Source organism: Rhinoraja longicauda, chromosome 1 (genome assembly GCF_053455715.1).
Source record: "Rhinoraja longicauda isolate Sanriku21f chromosome 1, sRhiLon1.1, whole genome shotgun sequence".
NCBI classification, from domain to species: Eukaryota; Metazoa; Chordata; class Chondrichthyes; order Rajiformes; family Arhynchobatidae; genus Rhinoraja; species Rhinoraja longicauda.
Window position 1 is genome coordinate 141,196,458 of NC_135953.1, and position 20,917 is coordinate 141,217,374.

Genomic DNA, 20,917 nt, shown 5'->3' on the forward strand with positions numbered 1-20,917 from the left:
GAACATGTGGCCTCACCAATATGTCATGTAACATCCCAACTTCCCATCTCCTCCCCTTTCTGCATTCCGCAGAGACTGTTCCCTCCGAAACTCACTGAACCACTCGTCCCTTCCCACCCCCTCCCCGGGTACTTTCCCCAGCAACCGCAGGAGATGTAACACCTGTCCCTTTACCTCCCCCCTCAACTCCATCCAAGGACCCAAACAGTCTTTCCAGGTGAGGCAGGGGTTCACCTGCACCTCCTCCAAGCTCGTCTACTGTATCGGCTGTTCCTGGTGTGAACGTCTCTACATCGGCGAGACCAAACGCAGGCTCGGCGATCGTTTCGCTCAACACCTCCGCTCAGCCCACCTTAACCAACCTGATCTCCCGGTGGCTCAGCACTTCAGCTCCCCCTCCCACTCCCAGTCTGACCTTTCTGTCCTGGGCCTCCTCCATTGTCAGATTGAGGCCCAGCGCAAATTGGAGGAACAGCATCTCATATTTCACTTGGGCAGTTTACACCCCAGCAGTATGAACATACAAACATAGAAAATAGGTGCAGGAGTAGGCCATTCGGCCCTTCGAGCCTGCACCGCCATTCAACATGATCATGGCTGATCATCCAGCTCAGTAGCCTGTACCTGCCTTCTCTCCGTACTCCCTGATCCCTCTAGCAAAAAGGGCCACATCTAACTCCCTCTTAAATATAGCCAATGAACTGGCCTCAACTACCTTCTGTGGCAGAGAATTCCACAGACTCACCACTCTCTGTGTGAAGAAATGTTTTCTCATCTCGGTCCTAAAAGACTTCCCGCTTATCCTTATGCTGTGACCCCTGGTTCTGGACTCCCCCAACATCGGGAACAATCTTCCCGCATCTAGCCTCTCCAACCCCTTAAGAATTTTATATGTTTCTATAAGATCCCCCCTCAGTCTTCTAAATTCCAGCGAGTACAAGCCCAGTCTATCCAGTCTTTCCTCATATGAAAGTCCCCCATCCCAGGGATCAATCTGGTGAACCTTCTCTGTACTCCCTCTAAGGCAAGAACGTCTTTCCTCAGGTTAGGAGACCAAAACTGCACACAATACTCCAGGTGCGGTCTCACCAAGGCCCTGTACAACTGCAGCAGAACCTCCCTGCTCCTAAACTCAAATCCTCTTGCTATGAATGCCAACATACCATTCGCTTTCTTCACTGCCTGCTGCACCTGCATGCTTGCTTTCAATGACTGGTGCACCATGACACCCAGGTCACGTTGCATCTCCCCTTCTCCCAATCGGTCACCATTCAGGTAATACTCTGCTTTCCTGTTCTTGCCGCCAAAGTGGATAACCTCACATTTATCCACATTATATTGCATCTGCCATGCATTTGCCCACTCGCCTAATCTATCCAAGTTACTCTGCAGCCTCCTAGCATCCTCCTCGCAGCTAACACTGCCACCCAGCTTCGTGTCATCCGCAAACTTAGAGATGTTGCATTCAATTCCCTCGTCCAAATCATTAATATACACTGTAAATAACTGGGGTCCCAGCACTGAGCCTTGCGGTACCCCACTAGTCACTGCCTGCCATTCCGAAAAGGTCCCGTTTATTCCTACTCTTTGCTTCCTGTCCGCCAACCAATTTTCTATCCACCTCAACACTGAACCCTCAATACCGTGTGCTTTAAGTTTGTACACCAATCTCCTATGTGGGACCTTGTCGAAGGCCTTCTGAAAGTCCAGATATAACACATCGACTGGTTCTCCCTTATCCACTCTACTAGTTACATCCTCGAAAAATTCTATAAGATTCGTCAGACATGATTTGCCTTTGGTAAATCCATGCTGACTTTGTCCGATGATTTCACCACTTTCCAAATGTGATGCTATCACATCTTTAATAACTGACTCTAGCATTTTCCCCACTACCGATGTTAGGCTAACTGGTCTATAATTCCCCGTTTTCTCTCTCCCTCCCTTTTTAAAAAGTGGGGTTACATTAGCTACCCTCCAGTCCTCAGGAACTACTCCAGAATTTAAAGAGTCTTGAAAAATTATCACTAATGCATCCACTATTTCTGAGGCTACTTCCTTAAGCACTCTGGGATGCAGCCTATCTGGCCCTGGGGATTTATCTGCCTTTAATCCATTTAATTTACCTAACACCACTTCCCGACTAACCTGGATTTCCCCTCAGTTCCTCCATCTCATTAGACCCCCGGTCCCCTGCTATTTCCGGCAGACGGTTTATGTCTTCCTTAGTGAAGACAGAACCATTATTTGTTCAATTGGTCTGCCATCTCCTTGTTCCCTATGATCAATTCACCTGTTTCCGACTGCAAGGGACCTACATTTGTCTTAACTAATCTTTTTCTCTTGACATATCTATAAAAGCTTTTGCAGTCAGTTTTTATGTTCCTTGCCAGTTTTCCCTCATAATCTATTTTCCCTTTCCTAATTAAGCCCTTTGTCCTCCTCTGCTGGACTCTGAATTTCTCCCAGTCCTCTGGTATGCTACTTTTTCTGGCTAATCTGTATGCATTGACTTCTCTAACTTCAGATAGTCCCTGCGTTCCCTCTCCATCCCCTCCCCCTTCCCAGTTCTCTTACTAGTTTTCCTGTCTCCGACTACATCCTATCTTTGTCCCGCCCCCTCCCCTGACATCAGTCTGAAGAAGGGTCTCAACCCGAAACGTCACCCTTTCCTTCTCTCCCGGGATGCTGCCTGATCTGCTGAGTTACTCCAGCGTTTTGTGTCTACCTTCTGTATTCAATATCCTGACTGATAAAGGCAGGGGTGCATGCACTTGCTGGTGGAGCTCACCGGAACGCCGCTCCAACACCGCTGTAAAACTAGCGGGAAATCTAACAGCGGCCGCTCCGGCACCTAAACAATTAGCACTGCAACACTGGATGAAGAGCCAATGTTACAAAAGCCTTCTTGACCACTCTCTCTACCTGTGACGCCACATTCAGGCGTACACTACACTACACTATGTACCTGCAATCCTAGATCCCACTGCCCTGCCATTCACCGTGAAGGTCTTGCTTTGTTTGAATTCCCAAAATGCAGCATCTTGCACTTATCTGCATTCAACCCCACTGGCCATTCCTCAGCCCACGCCCACGACCCCACGATTTTACATTTAGATTTAGATATTTTAGATTTAGAGATACAGCGCATAAACAGGTCCACCGGGTCCGCGCCGCCCAGCGATCCCCGCACACCAACACTATCCCACACCCACTAGGGACAATTTAAAAAAAAACATTTGCCCAGCCATTTAACCTACATACCTGTACGTCTTTGGAGTGTGGGAGGAAACCGAAGATCTCGGAGAAAACCCACACAGGTCACGGGGAGAACGTACAAACTCCATACAGACAGCACCCCTAGTCGGGATGGAACCCGGGTCTCCAGCGCTCTACCGTGCCGCCCCTGGAAATTGTCTATGGAACTGTTGCGCGACAATGCCGAGAAAGCTTTTCCCTGCACTCAACCCCATTCTCCTGCCTTCTCCCCATCACCCCTGACACCCGCACTAAATTGTAGTTTAGTTTAGAGATACGGCGCGGAAACAGGCCCTTCGGCCCACCGAGTCCGCGCCGCCCAGCGATCCCCGCACATTAACACTATCTTACACACACTAGGGACAATTTTTACATTTACCCAGCCAATTAACCTACATACCTGTACATCTTTGGAGTGTGGGAGGAAACCGAAGATCTCGAAGAAAACCCACACAGGTCACGGGGAGAATGTACAAACTCCGTACAGACAGCACCCGTAGTCAGGATCGAACCTGAGTCTCCGGCGCTGCATTCGCTGTAAGGCAGCAACTCTACCGCTGCGCCACCGTGCCGCCACGATCCCACGATATTTCTAGATAGCCATCGTTGCTATCTATGAAACCACCGATTTTAGTGCCATGTGCTGATCATGTTTTGTGTCTTCACATCCAAATCGTTGAAGTAAACCACAAAGGGCAATGGGCCCAGCAATGATCCCTGAGGCACACCACTAATCGGCTAACGGCTGCGGCTCTCTGGCAGTCTGTTGTCTTTTTTTTTTTTCTTTTTTTTTTGTTTGTGTCGGTGTTGGGATGGTTTTTGTTTCTGTTTTTGGCTGTGTATGTGTGGTGGGGGTGGGGGGTTGTGGGGTGGGGGGGGCGGGGGGAAACCTTTCTTTTATTGGGTCTCTTCCCCGGGGCGCGGCTCGGCTGTGGGCCTTAACATCGCAGGCTCGGCTCGGCCGCGGGACATTTCAGTGCCCGGTGCGGCTCGGCCGCTGGACTTAACATCGCCCGGTGTGGCTGCGGGACGTTTCAGTGCCCGGTGCGGCTCGGGTGCGGGACGTTTCAGTGCCCGGTGTGGCTTGGCCGCTGGACTTAACATCGCCCGGTGTGGCTGCGGGACGTTTCAGTGCCCGGTGTGGCTGCGGGACGTTTCAGTGCCCGGTGTGGCTGCGGGACGTTTCAGTGCCCGGTGTGGCTGCGGGACGTTTCAGTGCCCGGTGCGGCTCGGCTGCGGGACGTTTCAGTGCCCGGTGTGGCTTGGCCGCTGGACTTAACATCGCCCGGTGTGGCCGCGGGACGTATCAGTGCCCGGTGTGGCTCGGCCGTTGGACTTAACATCGCCCGGTGTGGCTGCGGGACGTTTCGGTGCCCGGGGCGGCTCGGCCGCGGAGCCTTCCATCCCCTTGCGGGGGCTGTGCGTGTCGTTTGCCTCGGTAGGGGTCGAGCTGCCTGTCCGTGGGTGCGGGGGGAGGAGAGGGGAAGTTTTGTTGCCTCCATCACAGTGAGGGGGCGTTTGGAGTCACTGTGATGGATGTTTGTGTTGGGGTCGGGTGTCCTGTGTTCTTTTCTTTTTTGCTGTGTTTTGTGTGACTGCTGAAATTTCGCTCGGTGTTGTGCCGAGTGACAATAAAGTTATGTTATGTTATGTTATGTTACAGGTGTCCAGTCTGAATGACAACCTTCCACCGTCACCCTCTACCTCCGACCATCTAGCAAATTCTGCATCCAACTCGTGTACTCGTTGCTTGCTAACTCTTTGTGTTTGGGTATTGCGTTTGGAGTGGGGAGTCTCATTGAAATTTACCAAATAATGAAAGGTCGACATAGAGTGGATGTGGAGAGGATGTTTTCACAAGGGGGAGAGTCTAGGACCAAGGGGCACAGCCTCAGAATAAAAGGACATGGCTTAAGAAAGGAGATGAGGCGGAATGTCCTTCGCCAGAGGGTGGTGAATCTGTGGAACTCATTGCCACAGACGGCTGTGGAGGCCAAGTCAGTGGGTATTTTCAAGGCGGATTCTTGATTAGTGCGGGTGTCGGGGGTTATGGGGAGAAGGCAGGAGAATGGGGCTGAGAAGGAAAGATAGATTAGCCATGATTGAATGTTGGAGTAGATTCGATGGGCCGAATGGCCTAATTCTGCCCCTATGGCTTATGAATGTGAACTAATATGGCCTGGCTACATTCTTGTTTACATCTGTTGGGGTGAGCATCTGCAAATTCCATAATTTCACACAGAAACACGAGACCTTAATCAGGCAATCCCTGGAGACCTCTTCAGCGTGCAATCAGATCAAAACTGATCCGTGTCCCAAGCACATTTCCGTCACCTTGAAGGCTTTCCAGAATTAAACTGATGGGCCTTGGAATCGCCAATGTGCCACCTCCTCTGCAAGACTGCCTTGCACCTGAAAATGCCATCTGGTCTCACTCTTCACTGGCCCACAGCGCTTATTCCACACAATTCACCAAATAGGGCGGAACGGTGGCGCAGCGGCAGAGTTGCTGCCTTACAACGTCAGAGACCCGGCTTCCATCCTGACCACGGGCGCCGTCTGGAAGGAGTGTGTACATTCTCCCTCTGATCGCGTGGGTTTTCTCCAGGATCTCTGGTTTCCTCCCACTCCAGAGGCGTGCAGGTTTGTAGGTTAATTGGCTTGGTAAAACTGTGTAAACTGCCCCTAGTGTGTGTAGGATGGTGTTAATGTGTGTTGGATCCGTAGGGCCAAAGGGCCTGTTTCCGCGCTGTAGCTCTAAACGAAACCTGGGTTCGATCCTGATTTCAGGTGCAGTCTGTACAGAGTTTGTACCTTCTCCCTGTGACCGCGTGGGTTCTCTCCGGGTGCTCCGGTTTCCTCTCACACTCCAAAGTGTGCAGGTTTGTGGGTTAATTGGCTTCTGTAAATTGTCCCTAGTATGGATAGTGCTGGTGTACATGGTTTACGCTGGTTGGCATGGACTCGCTGGGCCGAAGGGCCTGTTTCCGTGCTGTATCTCTACAGTAAAACTAAAAGTAAATATGTCAACGAGGCTCTGAATGCATTCAATTGGTTTGGAACTATCAAAAGTTTGGAGAATATAGTAGACGAGGTATATGATATATCCAGTGTTATGAAAAGAGAGAGCTTTTAAAGAGCACGAAGCCTTGAAAGAAAGGGCGGTCACGGTGGCGCAGCGGTAGAGTTGCTGCCTTACAGCGAATGCAGCTCCGGAGACCCGGGTTCCATCCCAACTACGGGTGCTGTCTGTACGGAGTTTATACGTTCTCCCCGTGACCTGCGTGGGTTTTCTCCGAGATCTTCGGTTTCCTCCCACACTCCAAAGACGTGCAGGTTAGTAGGTTAATTGGCTTGGTAAATGTAAAAATTGTCCCTAGTGGGTATAGGATAGTGTTAATGTGCGGGGATCGTTGGTCGGCGCGGATCCGGTGGGCCGAAGGGCCTGTTTCCGCGCTGTATCTCTAAACTAATCCAGTGTTATAAAAAGAGAGAGCTTTTAAAGAGCACGAGAGTTGTGAATCTGTGGAATTCTCTGCCTCAGAAGGTAGTGGAGTCCAATTCTCTGAATGCATTCAAGAGAGAGCGAGATAGAGCTCTTAAGGATAGCGGAGTCAGGGGATATGGGGAGAAGGCAGGAACGGGGTACTGATTGAGAATGATCAGCCATGTTCACATTGAATGGCGGTGCTGGCTCGAAGGGCCGAATGGCCTCCTCCTGCACCTATTGTCTATTGTCTATGAAGCTTTGAAAGTAAGAGTTTGGCGATTATGTTGAAATGGCCCAGTTTCCACTTTTCCACCCTTCTGCGATGTGAGGGAAATGTTGTATCCACAGGTGTGCATGGAGCATCCTATGTCATGTTGTGTCCTTGTACGCGACAGGTCAGGCAGCAGATTGACTAGCTCTGCTCTGGTCTATTTGTGGAATTGCACCACCCCTAGTGTCTGCCACCTGTTACAGACCTCTCCCAGGACAGCACGCAGACTTCTACCCTTGAGAATATAAACACAAGCAGGTGCAGAGAAACCCCTGGCCCAGGACACACCACCACCATCACCGCCTCCTGAGATTTTTAATAAAAGATTACAAGATGGAACGCAGGTGAGAAAACATGCCCACATCAGTATGGGGCAAGGCAGACAAAAGGTGCTGCAGTCCGCTGCAGAATCTAGCACAGGACACAGGAAGTTTCAACGGTTTCATTGCAGAGAGTTGCGGACACAACCCAGACACGTCACACAACCCAACCTCCCTCCCATTGACTCCATCCGCCTGATTCTCCCCCCCTTTCCTTCTTCCCCATCATATGTCATCCCACCTGCCTGCAAGGGTTCCACTGTTGCCCTGTTGGTCTTTCTTTCTACGTATTTTACAATCCATCTTTGTTTTTGTCGGTTTCACTATCGATTTTTCTGATTCTTCTTTGCCGAATTGTAAAATGCTCCAAACCCTCATGTCCGCCGCTATTCCTGACAAATTGATAAAAAGATCCTTTCTGAGTTCATCCCATCTTTATTCATTTCCCTGTCAGCTACGGATAGATTACCTTTTGTCTATGTCTACGTGTCTTAAAGGAGCATCATTGCCGTTTCCCAATCAGCCAGTGTCAAACTGCTCCCACAACTTCATGGCTTCCTGTGTCCAGCTTTAAGGCCCCAGTTTTGGATTGAATGACTACACATAAATATAACCAAGGCAAACTCCAGTACAAGACGTAGAGCAAAGGGGAAGATAGGTTCAAGGTGAAGGGGAAAAGATTTAATAGGAATCCGAGGGGTAACTTTTTCCCACAGAGGGTGGTGGGTGTATGGAACAAGCTGCCAGAGGAGGTAGTTGAGGCTGGGACTATCCCATCGTTTAAGAAACAGTTGGACAGGTACATGGATAGGACAGGTTTGGAGGGTTATGGACCAAGCGCAGGCAAGTGGGACTAGGGTAGCTGGGACATTGTTGGCGAGTTGGGCCGAAGGGCCTGTTTCCACACTGTATCACTCTATGACTATGACTCTATGCAGAGTGCAGAATATAGTTCTCAGCATTGTAGCGCATCAGTTCCACAGACAAAGTCCAATGTCCGCAATGGGGTAGAGGTGAATGGGACAGTGCCCTAGCTCATGGAAGGTCCATTCAGAAGCCTGATAACAGAGGGGAAGAAGCTGTTCCTGAGTCTGGTGGTGCGCGCTTTCAAGCTTCTGTACCTTCTGCCGGACGGGAGCGAGGAGAAGAGGGAATGACCGGGGTGGGAGAGGGACACGTCTTTGATGATGTCGGCTGCTTTCCCAAGGCGGCGTGGAGTGTAGATGGTGGGGAGATTTTGTTGAATGTACAGCCTGTGGTTTTATATTTCCCCAGCTAATGGGAAAGGTTTCTTATCTACGCTGCTCAATGTTGTACACTTTTATCTCATGTCCCCCCCCCTCGCTGCTCATCCTAACTGACACACTCCACCCGAGACAACGTACCGGTGAATCTCCTCTGCACTCTCACTGGTGCAGTCCCATCCTTCTGTGCTCCAACTGATGGCTTATAAAGTTCATAAGTAATAGGAGCAGAATTAGGCCATTCGGCCCATCAAGTCTATTCTGCCATTCAATCAATGCCGATCTATCCTACTCAACCCCATTCTCCTGCCTTCTCCCCATCACCCCTGACACCCGCACTAAATTGTAGTTTAGTTTAGAGATACGGCGCGGAAACAGGCCCTTCGGCCCACCGAGTCCGTGCCGCCCAGCGATCCCCGCACATTAACACTATCCTACACACACTAGGGACAATTTTTACATTTACCCAGCCAATTAACCTACATATCTGTACATCTTTGGAGTGTGGGAGGAAACCGAAGATCTCGAAGAAAACCCACACAGGTCACGGGGAGAATGTACAAACTCCGTACAGACAGCACCCGTAGTCAGGATTGAACCTGAGTCTCCGGCGCTGCATTCGCTGTAAGGCAGCAACTCTACCGCTGCGCCACTGTGCAAGAGATAGAGCTCTTAATGATAGTGGAGTCAGGGTGTATGGGGAGAGGGCAGGAAAGGGGTACTGATTGTGGATGATCAGTCATGATCACAGTGAATGGTGGTGCTGGCTCAAGAGGCCGAATGGCCTCCTCCTGCACCTATTGTCTAATGTCTATTGTCTATTGAAACCCACATGGTCACAGGGAGAACTTGTCAACCCCACACAGACAGTGCCAGATGTAGGACTGAAGCTGGGTTGCTCAGTGTGCCCTCAGTAGTTGAAGGCCCAGCTCTGATTCTTGCAGCCCCCTTGCTCCTCCCCTCAATTGTTGCATCCTCCCATCCTGAAAACGGCCTACTCTTCCGCCACTCTTTTCTGACCTGGCCTGGGTCCGTGCCGACCAGCGATCCCCGCAAATTAACACTATCCTACACCCACTAGGGACAATTTTTACATTTACCAAGCCAATTAACTTACATACCAGTACGTCTTTGGAGTGTGAGAGGAAACCGAAGATCTCGGTGAAAACCCACGCAGGTCACGGGGAGAACGTACAAACTCCGTACAGACAGCACCCGTAGTCGGGATCGAACCTGGATCTCCGGCGCTGCATTCAATGTAAGGCAGCAACTCTACCGCTGCACCACCGTGCCGCCCTATCTACCTCATTGGAGACCCTTGGACTATTTTTGATCAGACTTATCTTGCACTAAACAGTATTCACATTATTCCCTTTATCATACATCTGTACACTATGGACAGCTCCATTGTAATCATGTATTGTCTTTCCATTGAAGATGGACGCAAAATGCTGGAGCAACTCAACAGGCCTCATCTCTGGATAGAAGGAATGGGTGACGTTTTGGGTCGAGACCCTTCTTCAGATTGTCTTTCCGCTGACTGGTTAGCATGCAACAAAAGCTTTTCACTGTACCTCGGTGTACATGGCAATAAGCTCAACTCCACTCAACTCAGCCTAGCGTTTGGGCTCATAGCCCGTCAAGGCTCACGCTTCACTCAGCTCTGAGCACGGTAAACTCTGAAGAAGGGTCTCGACCCGAAACGTCACCCATTCCTTCTCTCCACAGATGCTGCCTGACCCGCTGAGTTGCTCCAGCTTCTTGTGTCTACCTTCGATTTAAACCAGCATCTGCAGTTTTCTTTTCCTACACCAGTAAACCAGCTAAACCAGCTAAGCCCAAAAAACAGCTTTTGTCCCTGAACCAGCTGGCTTCACTCCACAATTGGTTCCACAATTTGGAACAATATTGTTGGCTCCCTCCCTCAGTCACTGTTTCACTTGTTAAAGTGCAGCTCCCCGTGGATTCCAGGTCCTGATTCCCACCGGCACACTCACTAACTTCACCACCCTCACCCTTGCCTGAAAGATGACTTCTGCTTGGAACTCCACCGAGCGCCCGTGAAAATACAAAGCCATTCTATCCGGAAAGCCCTCACTGAGCAATATCGCTCCTTTCTTAAAGAATTCCAAGACTTCTGAGGCAAGCAGTTTATTAAGTCTAAACCTAGGCTGACTCTTGGCTCCTCAGTGAAATATTAATGACATTGTGTTCAATGCTTTCCACCACTTTCTCACTGCCTATAAATTCTCCAATTTATGCTCACCTCCTCGTTTCCATCAATCAGCCTTACATGCACACCCCCCCCCCCCCCCCAACTAGAACAGTTGTACAACAAACTGGTCACGGTGGTGCAGCGGTAGAGTTGCTGCCTTACAGCGAATGCAGCGCCGGAGACCCGGGTTCCATCCCGTCTACGGGTGCTGTCTGTGCGGAGTTTGTACGTTCTCCCCGTGACCTGCGTGGGTTTTCTCCGAGATCTTCGGTTTCCTCCCACTCTCCAAAGATGTGCAGGTTTGTAAGTTAATTGGCTTGGTAAATGTAAAAATTGTCCCCAGTGGGTGTAGGATAGTGTTAAAGCGCGGGGATTGCTGGGCGGAGCGGACCCGGTGGGCCGAAAGGGCCTGTTTCCGCGCTATATATCTAAACTAAACAGTTCCTATAGCTATTCACCAGCTACCCAGGTAAGGGTGGCTCCGGCATGCCACGTGGGAGAGGGTCGGCACGGTGAGCCGCGGTCTTGCCCAACATCAGCCCTGCTCGCCCGCCGCGGAGCCGGGAGCTGGCCCGGAGAGGGGAGCCGCTGAGCCGGGCCCCTGCTCGCCCCATGGACCAGAGAGGAGGGAGCCGGGTGGAGGGCCGGGAAGCAGAATGGCTGCGGGAGGGAGACAGTGCTGAGCCTCGACGGGGAAGTGGGCCGCTGGAGGCCCTGCAGCAGCCTGGGGATCGGCTGGAACGAGGACCGCTCCCAGAGGCCGAGCACGTGGACCAGACACGGCCTGCAGTGGTACGGACATCACGGCCACGCTTGGCCAGGCCGACCCTACAGCGCCGCCAGGGCAACGGGCCTTCTTGGTCAGATCAAGAACTCTGCACTTACAACAACTGGGACTTGACAATGGCACCAAATCTGGCAACTATGTATAGTGTCTCAGTGTACTACAGTTATACACTGGTACTCTCGCTGAGAGGCTTATCCAGGATGTATCTGAGTGCTTATGTATAGTGACAATTGTACTTAGGGTTGCCACCTGTCCCGTACTAGCCAGGATATCCCGTATTTTGGGTTAAATTGGTTTGTCCTGTATGGGACCGCCCTTGTCCCATATTAGGCCTGGGGGGCACTGCAGGCCCGGACACTGTAGGCCCGGACACTGTATGCCTGGACACTGTAGGCCCAGACACTGTAGGCCCGGACACTGTATGCCTGGACACTGTATGCCTGGACACTGTAGGCCCGGACACTGTATGCCCGGACACTGTAGGCCCGGACACTGTAGGCCCGGAGGTCCGGATGGCCGCCATAAGTGGAGCAGGAGCACGTGGCCGCAGGCTGGGTGAGGTCACATGGTGCGCGGTGACGTCACCTTGTCCCTTATTTGGGAGTGAGGAAGTTGGCAAACCTACTTGTACTGAACTGTATACAAAAATGGATTTTACTGTACCTCATTACATGTGACAAGTAAACTGCCATTGCACCATTGATTTCTTTCATCATTTTGCTTAAAACTGATAGATGACCCCTTACTTGATCTCTGAGCACAGAGGGTGACATTCAATGATGGCTTAGTGTTGCCATGGAGACTGGAGGCAGGAATGGGCTCAAATATTCCAGCTCATTTACTCCCCTACTCCCAGGCAGATCTGTGGAGAACCAGGGCCGTCTTTACAGCATTATGGGCCCCGGGCAAAGCAGTGTACTGGGATCCCTACGACAATTACTCACAGGAATAAAAATGTAAATGGTCGATAAAATGGGGCCCCTATGCTCGTGGGGCCCCGGGCAAGTGCCCATCAGGAGTAACTCAGCGGGTTAGACAGCATCTCTGGAGAACATGGACACAGAGTGCTGGAGTAACTCAGCGAGACAGGCAGCATCTCTGGAGAACATGGACACGGAGTGCTGGAGTAACTCAGCGGGACAGGCAGCATCTCTGGAGAACATGGACACAGAGTGCTGGAGTAACTCAGCGGGTCAGGCAGCATCTCTGGAGAACATGGACACAGAGTGCTGGAGTAACTCAGCGGGACATGCAGCATCTCTGAAAGACAAGGATAGGCTACGTTTTGGGTCGGGACCCTTCTCATCCCTCACCCTTTTCACTTTACACTGGCCAGCTTCCCTCTCCATACTCAGTCTTGGCGCAAGGTCTTGACATGAAGGCCAATAGTTTTGCTCCATCCCCCCTCCCTGCGTTCCCCAGCAGGTTGCTGTCTGCCCACAGACTTCAGCTGCGGCAGTCTCTGGTCTGCAGCTCCAGTCACTTGGCTGCCCACGTACAAACCCTGCTCAGGCTCTGTCCGGACAAACATATTCATTGTGAAACTTCTAATTCATCAGCTTGACTCGAATTGAAAATTACAAACCGGTGGACCATCCATAACAAAGCTTCAGAATTAAATGGAACTGTACATCATCAAGACATCTTACATTCAATGGAGAAACATGAGCTACCGAGAGTTAGTGCAACCCAAGTATCAGAGCGAAAGATGCAGACACACCATTTGTTGCTGTAAACAAATCAGTGTTACTCAACAGAAGATAGGCACAAAGTGTTGGAGTAACTCAGCGGCTCAGGCAGCATCTCTGGAGAACATGGACACAGAGTGCTGGAGTAACTCAGCGGCTCAGGCAGCATCTCTGGAGAACATGGATGGGTGACGTTTTGGGTCGGGACCCAGTCTGAAGAAGGATCCTGACCCAAGAATAGTGCTGGCTACCACTCTACTCTCCACTTCATGGGCAATGTACATAGAGGCATTGGGCATGACGTGAAATAAGATTCACAAGTAGGCTAACAAAAAGAGCCGTGTAAACTGTATTACCCATGTTCTCCAGAGATGCTGTCTGCCCAACTAAGTTACTCCAGCACTTTGTGTCTTTTTTTGTAAACCCAGTATCTGCAGTTCCTCGTCTCCTTATACGAGGTGATTGCAGTGCTCTATGGTGTAACAGCCAGTGGTAACAGCAGGCACAGTAAGGAGCTGCAGTTAGCAGTGAGGATGAGGTGTGTAGGAAGGAACTGCAGGCGCTGGTTTACACCCAAGATAGACACAATATGCTGGAGTAACTCAACGGGCCTGCAGCATCTCTGGAGAAAAGGGATGGGTGACGTTTTGGGTAGGGACCCTTCTTCAGACTGAATTTTTCTCCATAATGCTGGAGTCTGTCTGGAGGCACATGTCTGAAGAAGGGTCCCAACCTGAAACGTCACCTCTTCCATCTCTCCACAGATTGCTGCCTGGGCCGCTGAGTTACTCGGGCCTGTGCCTGTCCAGTGAGGATGAGGAGGTGGGCATGGGGCAGGGCCGCGGGCTCTGAAGGACTCACCCGTCACTGGTGCTTCGATGTCGAGCATGGTCTTCTCTTGCCGCAGGATGGATGCCCCTTCGGTGATGATGCGCATGGCGACAGTCTCCTCCACGCGGCCTTCCTTGGTGAGGTGAGCCTTGAGGACATCGACCCGCGGTTTCCCATCGTGGTCAAACACCTCCTTGATGGTCAGTCGGTGGCTCGGAGGGAAGGGCACAGCTGTGGGCAAACGGGAACAGAACGTCACAACATGTCCAAGAGGCCGGCGCACTCCCGCACCCATCGGCCCAGCCCCCGCCAATTTCAATGCCTTACTTACGCTCTGCTTTATTTACCGACTATTTGCAGCGGTAGAGTTGCCGCCTTACAGCGAACGCAGCGCCGGAGACCCGGGTTCCATCCCGACTACGGGTGCTGTCTGTACGGAGTTTGTACGTTCTCCCCGTGACCTGCGTGGGTTTACTCCGGGTGCTTCGGTTTCCTCCCACACTCCAAAGACGTGCAGGTTTGTAGGTTAATTGGCTTGGTGGATGTGAAAATTGTCCCTAGTGGGTGTAGGATAGTGATAATGTGCGGGGATCGCTGGTGGTCCGAAAGGGCCTCTTTCCGCGCTGTATCTTTAAACTTAAACTAAACTGGAATAGTATTTCTAGAAAAGATATTTCTAGAAACGAAGCGTTTTAGATTTTCAAGATGCAGCGCGGAAACACGTCCTTCGGCCCAGAGTCCGCGCCGACCAGCGATCACCCCGTACGCTAGCTCTATCCGACACATGAGGGACAATTGACACTTTACAGGGCGGCACGGTAGCGCAGCGGTAGAGTTGCTGCTTTACAGCGAATGCAGCGCCGGAGACGCAGGTTCGATCCTGACTACGGGTGCTGCACTGTAAGGAGTTTGTACGTTCTCCCCGTGACCTGCGTGGGTTTTCTCCGAGATCTTCGGTTTCCTCCCACACTCCAAAGACGTACAGGTATGTAGGTTAATTGGCTGGGTAAATGTAAAAAAAATTGTCCCTAGTGGGTGTAGGATAGTGTTAATGTACGGGGATCACTGGGCGGCACGGACTTGGAGGGCCGAAAAGGCCTGTTTCCGGCTGTAGATATATGATATGATATGATATGAGAAGCCAATTAATCTACAAACCTGCACGTCTTTGGTCGTGTGGGAGGAAACCGGAGCACCCGGTGAAAACCCACGCAGGTCACGGGGAGAACGTACAAACTCCACACAGACAGTAGTCAGGATCGTAGTCAGGATGGAACCTGGGTCTCTGATGCTTTGAGGCAGCGGCTCTACCTGCTGCACCACAGTGTCGCCCCTGACACTCAAAACAGACAAGTCAGGCTGCATTGAACTATGTCGAAGAACAATGGAACTTGACCCTGATAGACACAGAGTTCTGGAGTAACTCAGCGGCTCAGGCAGCATCTCTGGAGAACATGGACACAGAGTGCTGGAGTAACTCAGCGGGTCAGGCAGCATCTCGGGAGAACATGGACACAGAGTGCTGGAGTAACTCAGCGGCTCAGGCAGCATCTCGGGAGAGAAGGAATGGGTTTCGGGTCGAGACCCTTCTTCCGACTGATCAGATTCAGACAGAACCTATCCCTGAGGTCAGGAGGCAGCACAGATTGCAATTCACGGTTTAAGCTGTGGTGAAAGCAGCACTAAGGACTTCTGCTGTATACAGCAGCCATGGTTCCCATATCGATAATGCGTTTGTGTGATTGTTGGGATGGAGGCCACGCTGGCAAACGCACAGCTACCTTTCATCAGCAGGATGAATGGCTTCTGCTGTGACTCAGATTGATGGGAGTGAACTTCTCTCCCTGCAGCTACTGTCGGGAGAAGGATGTACCACATCAATCGGACACAGGGCAGCTGGCCAGAGAGAGAGTGAGAGCAGAGAGAAGGCCATCACAATACCGCGGATTACTCCATCCACACACACACATTGGCAAAGACCTACCCCCCTCCTGCACAGGGAAAGGGAAGGGGGGGTGGGGTGGGGAAAGGGAAGGGGGGGTGGGGAAAGGGAAGGGGATGGGGGAGATGTTCCCCATCCCAAACAAGGAGAGAAGCAACCCAACGGGGTGCGGCGCGGCACAGTGGCGCAACGGTAGAGTTGCTGCCTTAAAGCGCCAGAAGCCCGGGTTCCATCCCGACCACGGGTGCTGTCCGTACGGAGTTTGTACGTTCTCCCTGTGACTGCGTGGGTTTTCTCCGGGTGCTCCAGTTTCCTCTCACACTCTAAAGACGCGCAGGTTTGTAGGTTAATTAGCTTCTACTAATAGTCCCTTCTGTGTGTAGGATAGTGCTAGTGTGTGCGGGGATCGCTGGCTGGAGCGGACTTGGTGGGCCGAAGGGCATGTTTCCGCCTTGTACCTCTAATGTAAAGAGGCATTTGGGCAGGTACATGGACAGGACAGGTGTCGAGGGATATGGGTCAAACGCAGGCAGATGGGACTAGTGTAGATGGGGCATGTTGGTCGGCATGGGCAAGTTGGGCTGAAGGGCCTGTTTCCGTGCTGTATCACTCTATATTCGGCCTCTTCCCTCAAAGCCACAATAAACGCGGAGTGTTTATGTAATCGACACTGTGCCCAGTAGGTTCAGCTTCGAGACGCAGTGCCATTTAATTAAAGAGTGCCAGGCGCAGTGCTTGAAATCCATCGTTCACCGCCCCCACTGTACAAATGTTCTCCATGCCAGAGCAGCTTCACACTACTACCCGTCGTAAACCTCAGCTCAGTCAGACCTCTGCTCCACGGACGCTGGCTGCACCCAGCCAGGAGTGCCAACTACCTCACTCCCAAATACGGGGCAAGGTAACGTCACCGCCCTGCGCCCCACGTGACCTCACCCAGCCAGCGGCCACGTGCTCCCGTTCCACCAATGGCGGACGCCCGGGCCGGGAGGCGGGTTCCTAAGCAACCTCCATTAGGCGGCGCCCGGGCCTCCGGACCTACAGTGTCCGCACCTACACTGTCCGCACCTACACTGTCCGCACCTACACTGTCCGCACCTACACTGTCCGCACCTACACTGTCCGCACCTACAGTGTCCGCACCTACACTGTCCGCACCTACACTGTCGCACCTACACTGTCCGCACCTACACTGCCCGCACCTACACTGTCCGCACCTACACTGTCTGCACCTACACTGTCCGGGCCTGCACTGTCCGCACCTACACTGTCCGCACCTACACTGTCCGGGCCTACACTGTCCGGGCCTGCACTGTCCGCTCCTACACTGTCCGCACCTACACTGCCCGCACCTACACTGTCCGCACCTACTGTCCGCACCTACACTGTCCGCACCTACACTGTCCGCACCTACACTGTCCGCACCTACTGTCCGCACCTACACTGTCCGCACCTGCACTGTCCGCACCTGCACTGTCCGCACCTACACTGTCCGCACCTACACTGCCTGCACCTACACTGTCTGCACCTACACTGTCCGCACCTACACTGTCGCACCTACACTGTCCGCACCTACACTGCCCGCACCTACACTGTCCGCACCTACACTGTCCGCACCTACACTGTCTGCACCTACACTGTCCGGCCCTGCACTGTCCGCACCTACACTGTCCGCACCTACACTGCCTGCACCTACACTGTCCGCACCTACACTGTCCGCACCTACACTGTCCGCACCTACACTGTCTGCACCTACACTGTCCGGGCCTGCACTGTCCGCTCCTACACTGTCCGCACCTACACTGTCTGCACCTACACTGTCCGGGCCTGCACTGTCCGCACCTACACTGTCCGGGCCTACACTGTCTGCACCTACACTGTCCGCACCTACACTGTCTGCACCTACACTGTCCGGGCCTGCACTGTCCGCACCTACACTGTCCGGGCCTACAGTTGCGATAGTACCTGCCACAACTACCTCCTCCAGCAGCTCGTACCATAGGCCCACCACCCTTTGTGTAAAAAAGTTACCCCTCAGGTTCCTATGAAATCTTTATCCCTTCACCTAAAACCGGTGTCCTCTGGTTCTCTGGGCAAAAGACAATAGACAATAGGTGCAGAAGTAGGCCATTCGGCCCTTCGAGCTAGCACCGCCATTCAATGTGATCACGCCTGGTCACGTGTGGCGGCGCCTAACGGCTGCGGCTCGCTGGCAGTCTGTTTGTCCTTTTTGTTTGTGTGTTGGTGGTGGGGTGTTTTGGTTGTGTATGGGGGGGGGGGGTATGTGGGGGAATGCAGCGCCGGAGACCCGGGTTCCATCCCGACTACGCGTGCTGTCTGTACGGAGTTTGTACATTCTCCCCGTGACCGGCGTGGGGCCTGTTTCTGCGCTGCATCACTGAACAAAACTAAGAACTGACAGCAATCTCTGGAGACACACATTCAGCAACAGACCAGACAGGTGCTGTCAGCAACAGCCTGCTCTCCCGGGCGGGCCCCTCTGCTCAAGCCAGCAGCGGTGGCCTGACCTGAACGTCCACATCACAAGCAGCGACTCCCCCACTGCTGAAGCCAGCTCCCCCCAGCACACCAGCACTCCCTTCACAGCGTGGAGGAAGGAACTGCAGATGCCGGGTTTACACCGAAGATAGACACAAAATGCCAGAGCAGCTCAGCGGGACAGGCAGCGTCTCTGGAGAGCAGGAATGGGTGACCTTTCGGGACGAGACCCTTCTTCCAAAGAAGGTTCGAAGAAGGGTCTCGACCCTAAAACGTCACCCATTCCTTCTCTCCAGAGACGTTGCCTGACCCACTGAGCTGCTCCATTCACAGCCCTCGTTCCGGGAGGGCAGCACGGTGGTGCAGCGGTAGAGTTGCTGCCTTACGGCGCCAGAGACCCAGGTTCAATCCTGACTACGGGTGCTGTCAGTGAAAAGCTTTTGCTTGTGTGCTCTCTAGTAAAAAAAAAAGACTATACATGACTATGCACTGTGGATGGCTCATATGCAGTCCTTTCTTTGACTGGATAGCAGGCAAACAAAAACTGTTCACTGGAAGGCAGCATGGTGGCGCAGCGGTAGAGTTGCTGCCTTACAGCGCCGGAGACCCGGGTTCCATCCCGACTATGGCCGCTGTCTGTACAGAGTTTGTACGTTCTCCCCGTGACCTGCGTGGGTTTTCTCCGAGATCTTCGGTTTCCTCCCACACTACAAAGACGTACAGGTTTATAGGTTAAATGGCTTGGTATAAATGTAACACAAAATGCTGGAGTAACTCAGCGGGTCAGGCAGCATCTGTGGAGAGAAGGAATGGGTGATGTTTCAGATCGAGACCCTTCTTCCTTTACCTGGTATAAATATAAATTGCCTCTAGTATGTGTAGGAAAATGTTAATGTGCGGGGGATTGCTGGTCGGCACGGACTCGGTGGACCAAAGGGCCTGTTTCCGCGCTGTATCTCTAAACTAAACTATGCATGTTCTCCAGAGATGCTGCCTGACCAGCTAAGTTACTCCAGCATTTTGTGCCCTTTTCTGTAAACCAGCATCTGCAGTTCCTTGTTTCAACGGTATAATGGAACCTTTGATGTACCTACCATTTATTTTTGATATCAATCGAATGGAAAGGATTATGGTCCGTGTAGGCAAGTTCGAGTGAAGGGCCTGACTCCATGAAGAATGACTCTGACTTTACAGATCGCTAGGCAGGCGTTTGTCCTGTTGGGTGCAAACCTCTTCTGCCAACCCTCCCCCAACTGACGCTCCGTGGAGCCTTTGCCAGCCGGGGAGTGTCCCCCGGGGCCGAGGGGGGGAGGGGAGAGGGGAGAGGGAGCCGTGGACCCGTTGGGTGGAAACCTCTCCCGCAACGGCAGCTCGGCGGCGACGGCCATCTTGTTTGACCCTCTGCCGCCGCGCTGCACCATGGGAGGAAGGTCAGGCGCGGGGCGCCGGTCCTCCCGGCGGGGGGGGGGGGGGGGGTGGAGCGCATTTATTAAAGTTTATTAATTTAATTGCTTTTAAAATGTTAAGAAAACTTGATCAATCGAGACCGCAGGCGAATGGTGAGTAGGGTGGACCGAAAATTGTTGCGTTATTGTGCACCATTTTGGCTGTATTTCGGGTACGTACAATCGATCTAACAAACTGGCAAACAAACAAACAAGATGAGCGTTTTAGTAATATATATAATAATTAAGACATTGGAGAAGAATTAGGCTATTCGGCCAATTGGGTCAGTTCCGCTATTTGATCATGGCTCATCCATCTTTCCCTCTCAATCTCATTCTCCTGCTTCCACCCATAACCTTTGACGCTCTTACTAATCAAGAACTGATCAATCACCCCTTTATAAATACTCAATGACTTGGCCTCCACCGTCTGGGGCAATTAATTCCATTCTGGATGCTCACCCTTCATGACCAAGTTGTTTTATTCCGACACCATGGCATGCCCAGTGTGTGGGTTCACATGCTGGGGGGGGAGATGACGATTCCACGAGCAAGCAGTTATTTTTCAATTTTATAAATGACGTTAAATAATTCAATTCTCATCTACACGATGATTACAAGTTAGCATTAATATTTTACCGCGAGACGCTCTGAAATCCTACACTTGTTTTAAGTAGAGTCGAGCTAAACTCTGGCACTGAGTCAACATGGAGTTTTGTTCTGCATTCTGAGTATGTTTCAGATCTATAATTTCAGCTGTACTTGTTAACCATCTCAAACTGGAATTTACGGCAATATTTGATAAAGTCCAATTAGTGCTGGCAGCACGCTGTGCAAAATCTCCCCCCACACACAAATCTAAAGCTGCCACCTTCATCACTAGCTTCAGTCTGTGACCTTTGAAGAAGTGAGTTAATAATTATTCTC

At 51.9% G+C, this 20,917-nt stretch overlaps 1 protein-coding gene across 1 annotated transcript in view; it reads right to left on the minus strand.

Annotated features, from left to right (window-relative positions):
* LOC144597895 (protein phosphatase 3 catalytic subunit alpha) overlaps nt 1–14,334 on the minus strand; it is a 168,834-nt gene extending 154,500 nt beyond the window's left edge. The window contains exon 1 of the mRNA XM_078407663.1: nt 14,135–14,334. Coding sequence (XP_078263789.1) covers nt 14,135–14,210 — 76 coding nt within the window. The 5' untranslated portion in view covers nt 14,211–14,334. The remainder of the gene's footprint in view (nt 1–14,134) is intronic.
* Nucleotides 14,335–20,917: the final 6,583 nt, after the last annotated feature.